The sequence below is a fragment of the Mus caroli genome, chromosome 16 (genome assembly GCF_900094665.2).
Source record: "Mus caroli chromosome 16, CAROLI_EIJ_v1.1, whole genome shotgun sequence".
Lineage (NCBI taxonomy): Eukaryota > Metazoa > Chordata > Mammalia > Rodentia > Muridae > Mus > Mus caroli.
This window is the reverse complement of record NC_034585.1, coordinates 62,401,308-62,414,622: the sequence shown is the minus strand read 5'-3', so window position 1 is coordinate 62,414,622 and position 13,315 is coordinate 62,401,308. Positions and strand designations below refer to the sequence as shown.

Sequence of the window (13,315 nt, the reverse complement as noted above, 5' to 3'; positions counted from 1 at the left end):
AAAATATGTAATAAAAAAAAAATCAGTTACAGAGTTATTTTACTTTCACAACAGTTGTACCAAAATTCCAGACATAGGCATATCTTGCCTGGCAGATCTGTTCCATAGTTTAGAGAATTCACCACTGGGTAAGACAGCAGATGCCCTTTCTGTACTAGCAGCCTACATAGCACCTTCTGAGGCTTTGCAATGTAGGTGTCAGGAAGGAAGCTTCCAACTCATTTCCAGCTAGATCTATGTAGCACGCAAGCACAGTGTGTAGGTGTGTAGGCGGCTTCAGCAAATATTTTTAGCCACTAATTCTGGTGGACAACCAAGTGGATGAACACCAACTGCGTGCAATTTTTTAGGGAAGTCTCTGGAAGTTACCTGACCAACAATTCATAAGGGGTATCTAGTTCATACCAGTAGGGTATGAATCTCATAGAAGCAGGGGGAGAGAGGATGTGATAGGGTGTTTCCAGGAGAAAGGAAACCTGGGAAAGGGGTTAACATTTGAAATGTAAATAAAGTAAATATCAAATTTAAAAAAAAAGTTTTCATGTAACTGACTTCTGAGACTCCCCAGGAACCCTTGGAGACTATCCCTTTGAAGCATCTCATAGGTGGATCTCCTTGAATCAAAAGATTTTTTATTATACAAATATTTACAGTAAATTTAGGAACATTATCAGAAACAGGTGTCAAAGCCTAACTCCTTTAGCAGTAACATTAAATAAAAACTCTTCAAGAGCACAATGCCAAAAACTTGGGCAGAAATATGTGCGCCATATTCATCAATTCTGGTAAAATTCAAACAGTACCTGTAACTTCATTTACAGTAGGTATCATAGATTTCAGTGGGGAAGAACTGTCATACCATATCTTCCTACATTTTGTAAAGATTAAAAAAATATTATAGTGTGTGTGTGCGCGTGTGCATGCGTATGCGTGCGTGCGCGTGCGTGTGTGCTTTCCCACAATGGTACGTAGAGGGAACGTTTCAAGACTTGCTCTCTTTCTACCAGGCATGGCACTTATATTCAGGGTTGTGTATCAAGTGCTCTACCCGCTAAGCCATCTCCCTGTTCCACTGAGTCCACACTGTTGAAGAAACACAGGTAGGCAAGCTCTTTAGGAGAACAGAAAAAACAGTCGTGGTAAGAGGAAGACGGGAAGCTTCAGTAGTATAATTTCAGATAAATCTGAGGCAGAACTATGTCACTAGACCAAAGAAAATAGTTCACTGTGAAATGCTAGTCTTTAACAACATCTAGACACTGGACTGATGTAAGCAGACCTCTAGAAGTGACAGCTGCAGAGCCGTAACAAATCTGTTCCTTAACACATAGCTTACCGATTAAGTAGAACAGAATTAAAGTATATTTATCTCCAATTCTTTTGAGTTAATGTTGGATGGCTTATTCGTACCCTGTCAAAGCCAACACACAGTTGGGCAGGAGAAAGATGTCTATACAAATCATTTGATTTTGCTCACAGAACATTTAACATTTCCTATTTTTTTCTCTTTCTACATGCATGCCTGTACCCAATAGGCCAGAACCTGTTTTGTGGACGAAGGATGGTGCCGAATTACCAGATCCTGATCGAATGGTTGTGAGTGGTAGGGAACTCAACATTCTCTTCCTGAACAAAACGGACAATGGCACTTACCGATGTGAAGCCACGAACACCATTGGACAAAGCAGTGCCGAGTATGTCCTCATTGTTCACGGTAAGATCTTTGGGAAAACATTACACATGAATGGAAGAAAAGTGTGGTGGATAATTCTTCAAATCTATTAAAGAGTTCAAATCTGTCAGAATTGGTTAAAAAATGAGTTAAATAGGTCTTGTTTTTCTTTCAGAAGGACCTCTCGTGATTATGAATATCTCAAAGATATACATTTAATATGTTTCAAGTTTGGATATTAAGAAGAAGTTAAAAACACTTGTAGCAAAATAGAATTATTTTGTGAAAAGCCTAATGATAAGTAATTAAATTTGATATTTGGTAGTGACTTGTAAATTATATTAGGTGATATCTTTAAATTTACTGTAAGTGATTTTATATTATAATTCAGAACACTGAAAAACATCTTAAGCTAACTGCATTTTACTATCACCAAATATTATTTTTAAATACTGAACTGTGCCACGCAAAAGATAGTAATGTCATTGAAGTTTAGTAAGGACAAAAGTTTTCAGGACTAATGATAAATTTCTTATGTGTGATAATTTAAAATTATTCTCTTTTCACTGTGCTGAATTCAAAATTGGTTTGAAGGCAAAAAGACAATGATTATGAGAAGAGAAAATGACGGTTTCACTCAACTTTCAAACACCTTGGCTTCTTCATAAGGTAGCTTTAATCTATGACTAGAAGGAAAAGTCTTTTCCTTGTAACATTCATTAACACTGTAATAAATGCAGTTAGCTTGCTTTATAGAATAGCCTCTGGTAGCTTCTCATAGATGCCAGGGTGCATCCTGAATCTCTATGAGATCATCATGGATCGCTATGAGAAAGAATTAGCAGCAGTGTTGCCCTCATGTATTGCACCAAGGCATTTTTTTTTCTGAACCTATTATTCTATCCTTTGAACAATTACAAAAGTGATCTATGAGTGAAATTAACAAAGTGCAGTGATAAACTCAATGGACCTTAAACATCATAGAAAGAATGTGTTTACTGTCTTTCTTCTGAGTCTATGCTGCTAGAAGCATGGATGCTTAATAAACCTAGTTCTCAATAAAAAATAAAAATAATTGAACAAAATATTTGCAGGAGTAAGTCTAAGTCTAGTTCTTTGAAAAGATTTAATTTTCTGGAAAAGAACACGTTATTTTTGTTATATTTCCAAGTATTATTTTGTTATAATACTATCAAGGATGAAGAAAATAATATAATAACTTCTATATTAAAACAATGAAGACACACAGTGAAAAGGATTTTTCTCAAGTAAACAGACTGGAAATCATAGAGTTCTATGTGGTATTTGTAATAAATTGTGAAGAGTTAAAAAAAATCAATCTTGAGGAAAATTCCTGCTTTTATTGTAATAATTAGGTTGAAATTAAGTGTGGTAAACTTGTATCAGTGAAATGCCACCTTCATTGCCAGCCACGTTATAAGAACTACTGCTTTATTTAGTCGCAAAAATTCTTCAGGACATAAGAGCAGGATCCAAGAGTACATAGCTATATACGGCATGTGCACAGTCTAGTATACCTGATTTATCTTAAGTTATAAGTGCTACCCCAACTAAGTGAGACTCCTGCCTGCATGTTGTATAGTATGACAGGCTCTGCTGACAGAAATGGATCTTAAAACCATGAAGAATTGAAGGAGAAATGAGTGAAGAAATATGAAAGTATGTCACTGGTTTCTTTAAAGCAATTCAAATGGGGAAAAAAAAAAAAAACACGCTCTCGTGGCGTTTTCAAGCTGGCAGCAGCATGGTTTTGCCAAGAGCCAAGCTACCTTTAGGTTGTTGGCAGTTGACATATTTTTAATAAATACTTCTCTAAGCACTTTTCAAGAAGTCATTTTTGGCTTTTACTCTTGAACTCCAATGGCTCAAAGGCACCCCATAGATTAATGCTATTCATGCTGCTAGATAAATACTGTGAAGCTCAACAGCAGTTTACCTAGTATTATTGACACACATAATGAGAGGCTCAGTGAAACAGTGAAACCATATTGCACTGTGTTTAAAGGGGGTTCCAATTTGGTTCATTACAAACTAAAGGGCACTTTTCCCCTTTGCACACTGGGTATAATGTTTCATTAGTCACTGGTTGTGTAGGTGTAAAAGCTACACTCTTCTGTTAATGGTCTGGCTGTTTCAAAACCCTACTAAATGATGAAATTTGAGTGGCATTTTGATCTACATTGAGTGCTGCATACAATTCTATGCAATAGCTTTACCCTTTTATATTTTACACCCAGGTTGTTTTTTACATCAGCTCTGCTGAATTAACATACCTATTTCACAGAAGGTATTTTTATGGCTCAGGATGCATGTCTGAACCTAACATAGTTACCTGAATCTATTGATTTCTAAATTGATGGGGGTTGGAATATGTTCCTGTATAAAACATCAACAACACCGATGCTAGGCTTTGGTTAGATATTATCCTGTGAAAACCAGTAGTATTGAGTGTTGAAATTTTATGATATTTAATTGTCAAAAACTCTGAAAATTTTTGGGTTGTGCTCACTGAAGGTTTCCTTCATTTCCTTTATCCTATTACATTTTGAAATTTTCAAATTTAAATATGCAGATGGCAGCTTTAGCCATTGGTTTCAAACTTGCCTTTAATGAGAGTTCGTAAAGAACAAGGAAGTCTTAAGTTCCCGCTAAAAGAAACCTAGGAAAATTCTTGCAACATCCAACATTGTAAATATTAATATTTAAAGCAGGATAAGTTCAATAAGCATAAATTTTTACAAAGCTACATAAATTATTTTTCCCAAGCAGTGTGGACCCAGATCAACATTTAACTACTGAAGGTATCATAGCAGAGATCTGTGGCTAAGATCATTATCAATGATCTTAATCTAATTCATTTCATCTAGAATGGTTGATAGCAGTTAAATTATTCCATATTTATATCTCAACAATTGAATAAAACTTCACTTTTCAGGGGAATAGCGATTGGGATGGCTCAACTATTGAAGGTACTAGCTGCCAATCTTAATGTTTGAGTTTTCTTGACACCCACAGGGTAGAAGGAGAAAATCTATGCGAGTCCTAACACATGCCTGAATCGCAATAAGTAAATAAAAGCAACAGAGTTTTTGAACTCTGTATTCTTTTAAAAAAAATCACAATTATATGAGATGTGAAGGGTTTGACACATCGTATGTATGGAGAGTGAAAAATAAATTCAACCGTCTCAAATCTTAACTTCCTTCCTTCTCAGATTTCTCAGTTAATTTCCGTTAATAATCTCATGTTAGAAAGATGTATAACACCTGCATCAAATATACAAACACACATATAATGGACAATGGACAGTACACAAAATGCACAAAACATACACACACACACACACACACGTGCGTGTGCTCACACACACGTGTGTGTGTGTGTGTGTGTGTGTGTGTGTGTGTGTGTGAGGGGGGGGAGAAGGACATGTAAATTTACTAAATAATCATATAGGAATGTCTTTGCTCCAGATAATTTTACAATGTGGTATACAGAATATTTTGTCAGCAAACGTTCCAAAAGCATAAGAAATTCTAGCGCCAATGCCCTTCCCGAGAGTTGTGAGGAAATACTGCAAGGTAGGCAGATCAAATGGCCAGCTGTTTCTTTCTTCTACAAGTAGCTGCCGAGTCGGTGTCAAAGCTGTAGTGGAGAAATGGTATGGATCTTGAATGGTAATGGAGAGACAATATCACAGAATGTGCCCATGAAATTCCTCTTCCTTATTCAAATTTACCCTTTGTTTCACCACAACAATATTTACATGTAAGTTACATTTATTTTTTACCATAACTTATTATACTGTGTACTTATTTTCTTCTACAATTCATATTTTAAAGATTTAATCATCCCATTACCTTAATTCATAATGTGCTACTTTTGAATGAAATTCTATGCTATATATTTTTCCATGTTTTAACTTTGTGCATACATGCATTCTTTTCTAGGAATTTTAATTATTACAACCATGTAAATAAGCACATTTATCTACAGCTATTATTTTAATACCACAGATTAAAATAGAATTGAAATTTGCTTCTATTTCTATTCTTCCAATCAAGGGAGAATGAATGAGTTGTTGATTTAATAGCTCTAAAATACCACTATGTATTTTCAGTTTATTTGTATTTGTAGGTGTTTACTGAAATAAGTAATGATAAAAAAATGACATTTCCATTGTTTGCATGACAACTACTCCAATAATGACACATTTAAATAGCACCCATATGTCTAACATGTAACCTGTCCCATTTTATTGTTTGTTGGAAAGAGCCATTATAAAGTATATTTTACAAAATTAGCAGTAAGACACTATTTTTACTAAAAATGTCTATATGCTTTATAGTCTAATGAAGGGTTTCAAGGTATTAAATGTGGCTTTCCAGTTTTAAGAATCAGTTACAATTGCTATTTCCCTCCTATTTATTGTTAATAATAAATATCAAAAATGCTCCAGTACAAAGTACCATACATATAGAAATTATAGAACATCATGACAAAGGAAAGTTCTGAGCTTTGTGGCTCAACATACCTCCTCAAACTCTAGGGAAAGTATCTCCTCTCCACCTGGATGCTGGCTACCCAAAGCAAAGGACTTGCTCACTATGGTAGAAAAGCAAATCAAAGCAGGGAAAATAAACGTATTTTCACTGCAAGAAACATTTCTAGTGTATCGCTGCTTTCAAGTATTTTCCTAATGTAGAGCAATTAATCACAAGCTTTAAGTTTATTATTACTTGATGATAACTTTAACAAAATAAAATAGGTGTAGCAGAGTGACGTTAATTGATTTTCAAATAGACTGATCTTAATAATTTATATCTTAAACTTCCCTATTAAATTCTTGTCATAGAACTGAGCAAGTACTTTTATCATATGCACATACCTACTATGGGAGAATACGTTTTTACATTTTACAATTAGAATAGCCATGATTAGTGAGTAAACGAATGCTCAACACAATAAAATGAAAAGGGTACTTCTGGTCATCATAGTAACCAGGCCAAAGATTTATGGTCTCTTTGGACATGATTACAATTACCAGAAAGAAAATATTTAGATGCATTGGACGATTATATATTTATTTATTACTTGTCCTGTTGTATTCATGGGTAAGAGGATTCCTATAGATCATGATGGCATCCAGAGAGTGGGTTTTGTGTAGATTAGGAAAGAGAAGATGGGGTCACGCACAGATGTACAGTGTAGCAAACATTAAAGAGCAATTCAACTAAAATCTGTTCTGTCATATAGATACAGACCTAGCCAGCTGGTAAATTAGCTATGTGTGCTAATAATGAGCTTTCTTTAGAAACATAAATGGAAAATACGGAGCATAGAATAAAAGGGATAAAGCATACATCCCTTTGCAACAACAAACGCTAATAATGGAAAACTCCAGAGTTGCTGGTCGCAGCAGTGCTGTCTGAGATCTTACCACATGGTCACTGGTTGGATGATTCTTATAACACATCACTTCTACACATTTAAATGTAGAGTGATCCCCTTTGCCTGTAGGAAATGCATGCCTCTGCCTGTTTGAATATGCTGCCAAACTCTGAAAAGACAAGTGGAGATGAAGGCACTGTGTTTGTTTTATAGTTCACTTAAAAGTGTGTGCCTGTGTATGTGTCTATGCTGCTGTGAGTTTTGCGTAGAACACTGAATATACTTGAACTGAATTCCATCTTTTTAAGATGAAAATGCACTGTGTAAATTGACTTTTTTCAGCTGTCATGGTATAATCCATGCATATATTTCCTACTAACATAAATGTTCCTCCAGATCTAGATGAATGAGGGGCTGAATATAAAAGAACAAAAACCTTTATCCAGAATCTGTCATTCAAATTTTCAACATCAATAATATAGTTTCTCTATTTCTCTATAACTTTTCTCTCATCCACAGTCTATAAAATGGTAAATACAATGATGAAATCAATGCCACTAAAGTCTTCTTTGTTGGCTTATGTGCAAAACTAGCTATGCTACAGTTTTCCCACTCTATACAGAGTCCTTTTACTAAAAAAATATGGTCCTGAGTTGGCTCATTTGTTTGATAATTCAAGCATTATGTCATGGCCCTTGAAGGAGAGTTTTGGCTCTGAGTTTCAGACACTATAGATTTGTACATAAAATATACTTATAGTGTCTTACCATGTAGATGTCACAAATAACACATTATATACTGTTTTTGAATCTAAAATAACCCTTGCCTCATTTCTAGTCCTCTATGGCCAGCATCCTGTGCACACTACCTACAACGGAGGTTCCCAGACTATCCTTGCCCTTTCACTGACCTCTCAGGACTAGGCATTGAAATGCTTTCTAATGGGCAACCTAAAATGATGTGTGTGAAAGAAGAAACTCACTAACATTACTTCTGCTTAAGAAACTGGGAGTTCAGTTTAGTTTTAGATATTCAACTGTTTTGGAAAACTCAGATACTCTTAAACTTAAAAAAAAAAAAACAGTTGGCAAAAATTAACACGCTACTTGTAGTGTGGTGACTAAATTGGTACTCTTTGTAGACCATTTTATGTGCAATATGTCTGTGTGTGAGAGAGAAATGGCCACTTCACCAATATAAAACACTTCTAATTATGAAGTATAAGACTGTGAGAAGTTAGGCCAGTATTCAAAAGGCATGATGAGAATCACAGATAGATGAAAGACAGATAAGTATAGATAGATACATAGATAGATAGATAGATAGATAGATAGATGATAAAAGATAGACAGATAATAGATGATAGTTAAATGATTGATAGGTAGAGAGATAGATGATAGAAGACAATGATAGATACATAGATACCTAGACAAATAAATAAATAATAAACAAACAAATAGATAAATAAAAATTATAAAAGGATAGATGGGTATGGTGTCATATTCCTGTGATCCAAGTACCCAGGCAGTAGACGCAGAACATCAGAGGTTCACAATCATCTTCAGCTACTTGCAAATTCCAGGCCAGCCTGAGCCATATAATTTCTTGTCTCAGAGAGGCAAAAACAGACAAAATATAAAACAAACAAAACAACAACAGCTCCCTAAACAAAATATCCACAATCCCACCCCGCAACCAAAAACTGTAGATTTCGAATCAATGCAAGAAACACCTCTAGAGAAGCCATTGTCAGAAATCCATTACTGTGCTGGCAAGTGAAAGGGGAACAATGGAAAACACCATTCAAGCAAGTTATTAAAGAGATGTGCAAACCTCAGGCTTGTTTACCAAATCATGGCTCTCCTAGTAAGTACCGTGGTTTTTCTATCCTAAAAGTACAAATTGTTATTAGCATTTTATAATATTAATTTTTGTCAATTACCCAAAACATTTTTGAAGTTTACAGACTGATGTTATCAGTAGAATAATATACCATATAAATTGACTTCATTGTACTTCAAAGCAGACTAATCTCTTTAGGAATATTGCCTCTTAAAATTACATGCAAAATGGGTTAAGTACATACCTGTCAGAACATCTTTCTTTTAGGTCAGTTTGACTTATCAAAAATCAAGAATCAGGTGTAAAAGGAATTAATTTACATTACCACACCAAACTCACCACTTTTAATAAAATGAATATATGTGGGTAAATTAAATAACATGCAAAACAACTCTAGATTCCTTTATCAGAGAACATACATTGAAAAACAATTTCTGCTTGCTCAATATTTGTCACACTTCCTCCTTGTATCTGCTACTTCACTTACTTTTCCTTAAAATGTCAGTCATGTGCCCCTCATCCAGTCACGTGACTTGCTTTGGGTAAAGTACTTCCAGTCAATGACTGAATGTGACCCTAAATGAGGCAAGGCCATCCAAGATGAAGGCAGTTTAGATCCTTCCTTAAGTTTAACTTTGCTTGTGTCAATTTGGAAAGTAATGTGTTTTAAAGAAGATACATATTTCCATCCTTCACATAAGATACGGATTTTATTCACAAACTTTCCTTGTAACTATGAAGAGCTTTTGCTGACCACCTACAGTTTAAAATTGCAGCATTTTCCAATTTTGGGAGGCAAGATTTTTTTTTAGTTATTATTATTATCTTAATATAAGGATTCTACTTAGCATCAGAAGCCAGTGGAAGAGACCAGGAAGATGTTAAGAGAATTTGGAGAAGGGTTCTTTTTTATGGAACAGATGGGTTTATGATAACTCTGTTGTGAAGGAGGGTTACAATGCTGAACTGAGGTCCTGTTAGTCTGATATCTGCCAATTCAACGAGAGGTCTGGACTTGTCATCCCTTTATGCCATGACTTAAATAGGCTGCTACATGTGGCTGAGTAAAATGGAGGCAGATAAATGCCCTTCTTTACAAAAACGAAAACCAGTAAACATGCCTCTTCTAATTCTCCCGATGGCTGTAAAAATGAGCAAAAGAATACTAAGGATTTGACATTATTTTGTAAGTCAGAGAGATATGAACTCTTTATAGCATAATGATAACTCTTACCTTAATTCTGTTATCCTCAAAATCCTACCCCTCTGTGCAGGGGTAGCATAGCTCTTAAAGTAAACTGATTACCCATCGCGAATGGAATGTTTGCTCCCATCAAGTCGAAAGGGTGTAGATGTATAGACTTCAGACTAAATTACAGCAGCTTTTCTCCCTAGTTGGACAATAGTCTTGGGAGAAAAACAAGCAGCCTTGGCTTCTGGGGGCTCTTTAGACTTAATTTTGTTTTTAAAATCCATCCTGAATGCCATTTTTAAAAAGAGAAATTTCCAGAAAACAAAACAAGTTGACAAGTTAGAACTTATGCACTCCGTTTATAAATAGCACAATCTACCTTTAACCTAAAAAACTCCTTATTAGGAAAAAAAAAAAAAACATGTTGCAGTGAGCTGCAGGTTATTGCGTGTTGTGTCTGCTGGAAGTGACTTCATCCCGACAGGGCTATATAGGATCTGCTGTGCTCTAATGAGCCCCCTTAATGAGATCAGGTTCCCATGCTTTTTAATTCCTTCATGAACACTGGAAGGAAGGGACGCTTTCCCACTATTTTTGATTGGCGTTTATGATTTAGGAGCCTAACAATTTTTAAATGCTGACACCAGCATTGAGAGCTGAGGCGTCTTCAGAATGCTCTACTTGAATCTTCTAGACTAGCCTTTCAGAATTGTAGGCCTTTAGAAGGAATTTCTAGAATATTTTCTACAAGTGTGCAACTTTTTTCTATACCATGTTTAAATATTGGCTGCATATTTATGCCCCGAGAAGTGATATATTGCTTACATACTCACATTGTATTAGCATCCATAAAGCACATAACTAAGAAGGAGCTCCCAAAATATACCACTAAGTAAATTATCTGTTGCATTAAAATGTTTGCTTCATGAAAAAAAAATACAGTGAATTGCAAATGACAGGTGAATATTATATATTTCTGAGACTTGCAATTGGGTTGAGTGTATTGGTCCGGGGAGCAGATGTGTCAGTGTGGGTGGTGGAACTATAGTTGTGAATAAAGAAGACATAATTTTTTTTGTAAGGCTAAGGTGGTGGTTGGTGGTGTGAGTTGGAAAACAAAATGGATGGTAAAGTATAGTAAACAGATACAGAGTTCCTGAAAAGTTTTTGCAGATAGAGAAGGAAACACGAACTAGTTTCAGAATGGAAGAATATGTATATAGGAGTATTGAAAGGGACTTGACAGACAGACGTGAAAAAGATGATGCTATGAAGCAGACTGAAACGGTGAGAAGATGACAGCACAGAGAGTACAAATAGTTGGATCTGGATCTTGAAGAAGGCACCTGAGGCAGGAACAGATGTCGTTTTTGTGTGTCCAACTCAGAGTTCTTTCTGATCTAAAACTGGTATAATGGGAAATGAAGTAAAGACACAGAGAGTGTAACCTCTGAGGCCCTCCAGTCCTTGATGGAAGGCATCTACACAGGGGGCGTGGCGTGGAGTTCTGAGCAGAGTTTTTAGAGCTAAGAAGGAGTGATAATAGACTGATGTACTTACTATAAAACAAGCTTCATGATGCTCTTCCACACAGAAGTTTCTGAGTACCTGAGCAAACATGATTCTTCATGTGTGTAAGTAGGTTGTAATAGAATATTATAAATGAGAGTGCATTTATTTGGAAGTCAGCATTGGCCTTATGAGTGACACTTGGAACTTACTTCAAAAGTGTCTGCACTATTGTTAAGCAGCACAGATACAGGGCTTTGTCTGGAATTCTTAAAATGCTTCAGAATATTTGTTTTATACAATATTATTTTAAATTCCTTGCAATGGGTAGATTAGATGCACACAAACTCATAAATCAAATTTTATGACTTTAAACATTTTTTTAGTTTCCTATCGATGAAAATGATACAATTTTCCCTTAAAGGAAACCTCTGTGTTTACTGTATTATATGTGTTGAATGATAGAGACACTTCCTTTATTTTTAAATTTTTAAATATTTATTTACATAGTACACAGCACATTATATTGTATAGTACTGAAATATATGCATACTATTATTCAGTAAATTGGCTTTGCATATTTAAATTTTAATGATTCCTGGAATTCAATGAATTTATTTAACCACCCATCTAAAATAATGGCATTTAGTTTACTAGCAAAAGAAAATGTAAAATTCTATAATGTTTTCAGAGAAAATGGAGTTCTATATTTCTATATACTATAATCAAAACAGTTTTAAAAACTGCTGTCAGCTGATGTGGCATTCACTCATAAGCTTGTCTTAATGTCTGGTTATTAAGAAATTTACTGAGGTGTCTCTTGTTTTAATTAAAAGATTTCTATAAAATTACTAATTTCCATGATCAGATCAAGACAAAATATAATTACTTTCACTTGGTACAGTTTTCCAAGTAACTTTTTAAACATTTTTAATATTTTTAACGTTAATTCTACACTAATCATGATTTAAATACTGAAATATATAATTTATGCACTTCATTCCTTTTGTAAATTACTAATAATAAACTTACTGATATATTTTATTCATCTATTTTAGTCATATATTTTGTGTGTACTTAAATCTTCACACATATATGCAAGTTCATATCTTTTTTCCACTGTGTATGTCCTGGGTATTGAGCTCAGATCCTCGGTGTTGGCACTGGGGACTCTTACATGCTGAACCATTTGACTTCATTATTCTTGTTTCACACAAAGATCTCAGGAACTAATTAAGTAAATATATAGTACACTTTCCAAGGAACAATACTTCAGACAAAGCTGAGTTAAACCTCGATGCTGTACCAATGATATATGAAATATTATGTATGTACAAGTATTGAGTTGTCATTTTATAATTTTACTGCATCATAAATCATAGTTATAGATCATAAATTTGATGGTCACTTCACAAACATTGATTATGGGATACATGTTCCAATATCTTATAAATAATCATGGAATGTTAGTATATTTGTATGTATATACACACACACACATATATATATATGTAAATGTATATACATATATATATATATGTATATGTATATACATACACACATATGTCTGTATGTGCTTCAAGATCTTCTTAAATTAACATATCCAGAATGTTAATATATGAAAAATTCTGAAAAAAATAACATATAGGAAACAAAAGTAAGTTATTTTGTGTTATAGAAAGAATTAATAG

At 34.5% G+C, this 13,315-nt stretch overlaps 1 protein-coding gene across 4 annotated transcripts in view; it reads left to right on the top strand.

Moving 5' to 3' along the window:
* Positions 1-13,315, top strand: part of Cadm2 (cell adhesion molecule 2) — a 932,542-nt gene that overhangs the window by 840,724 nt on the left and 78,503 nt on the right. For all 4 annotated transcript variants that reach the window (XM_021184563.1, XM_021184565.1, XM_021184564.1 and 1 more), the window contains one exon: positions 1,536-1,714. In XM_021184563.1, the coding sequence (XP_021040222.1) occupies positions 1,536-1,714 (179 nt within the window). The remainder of the gene's footprint in view (positions 1-1,535; positions 1,715-13,315) is intronic.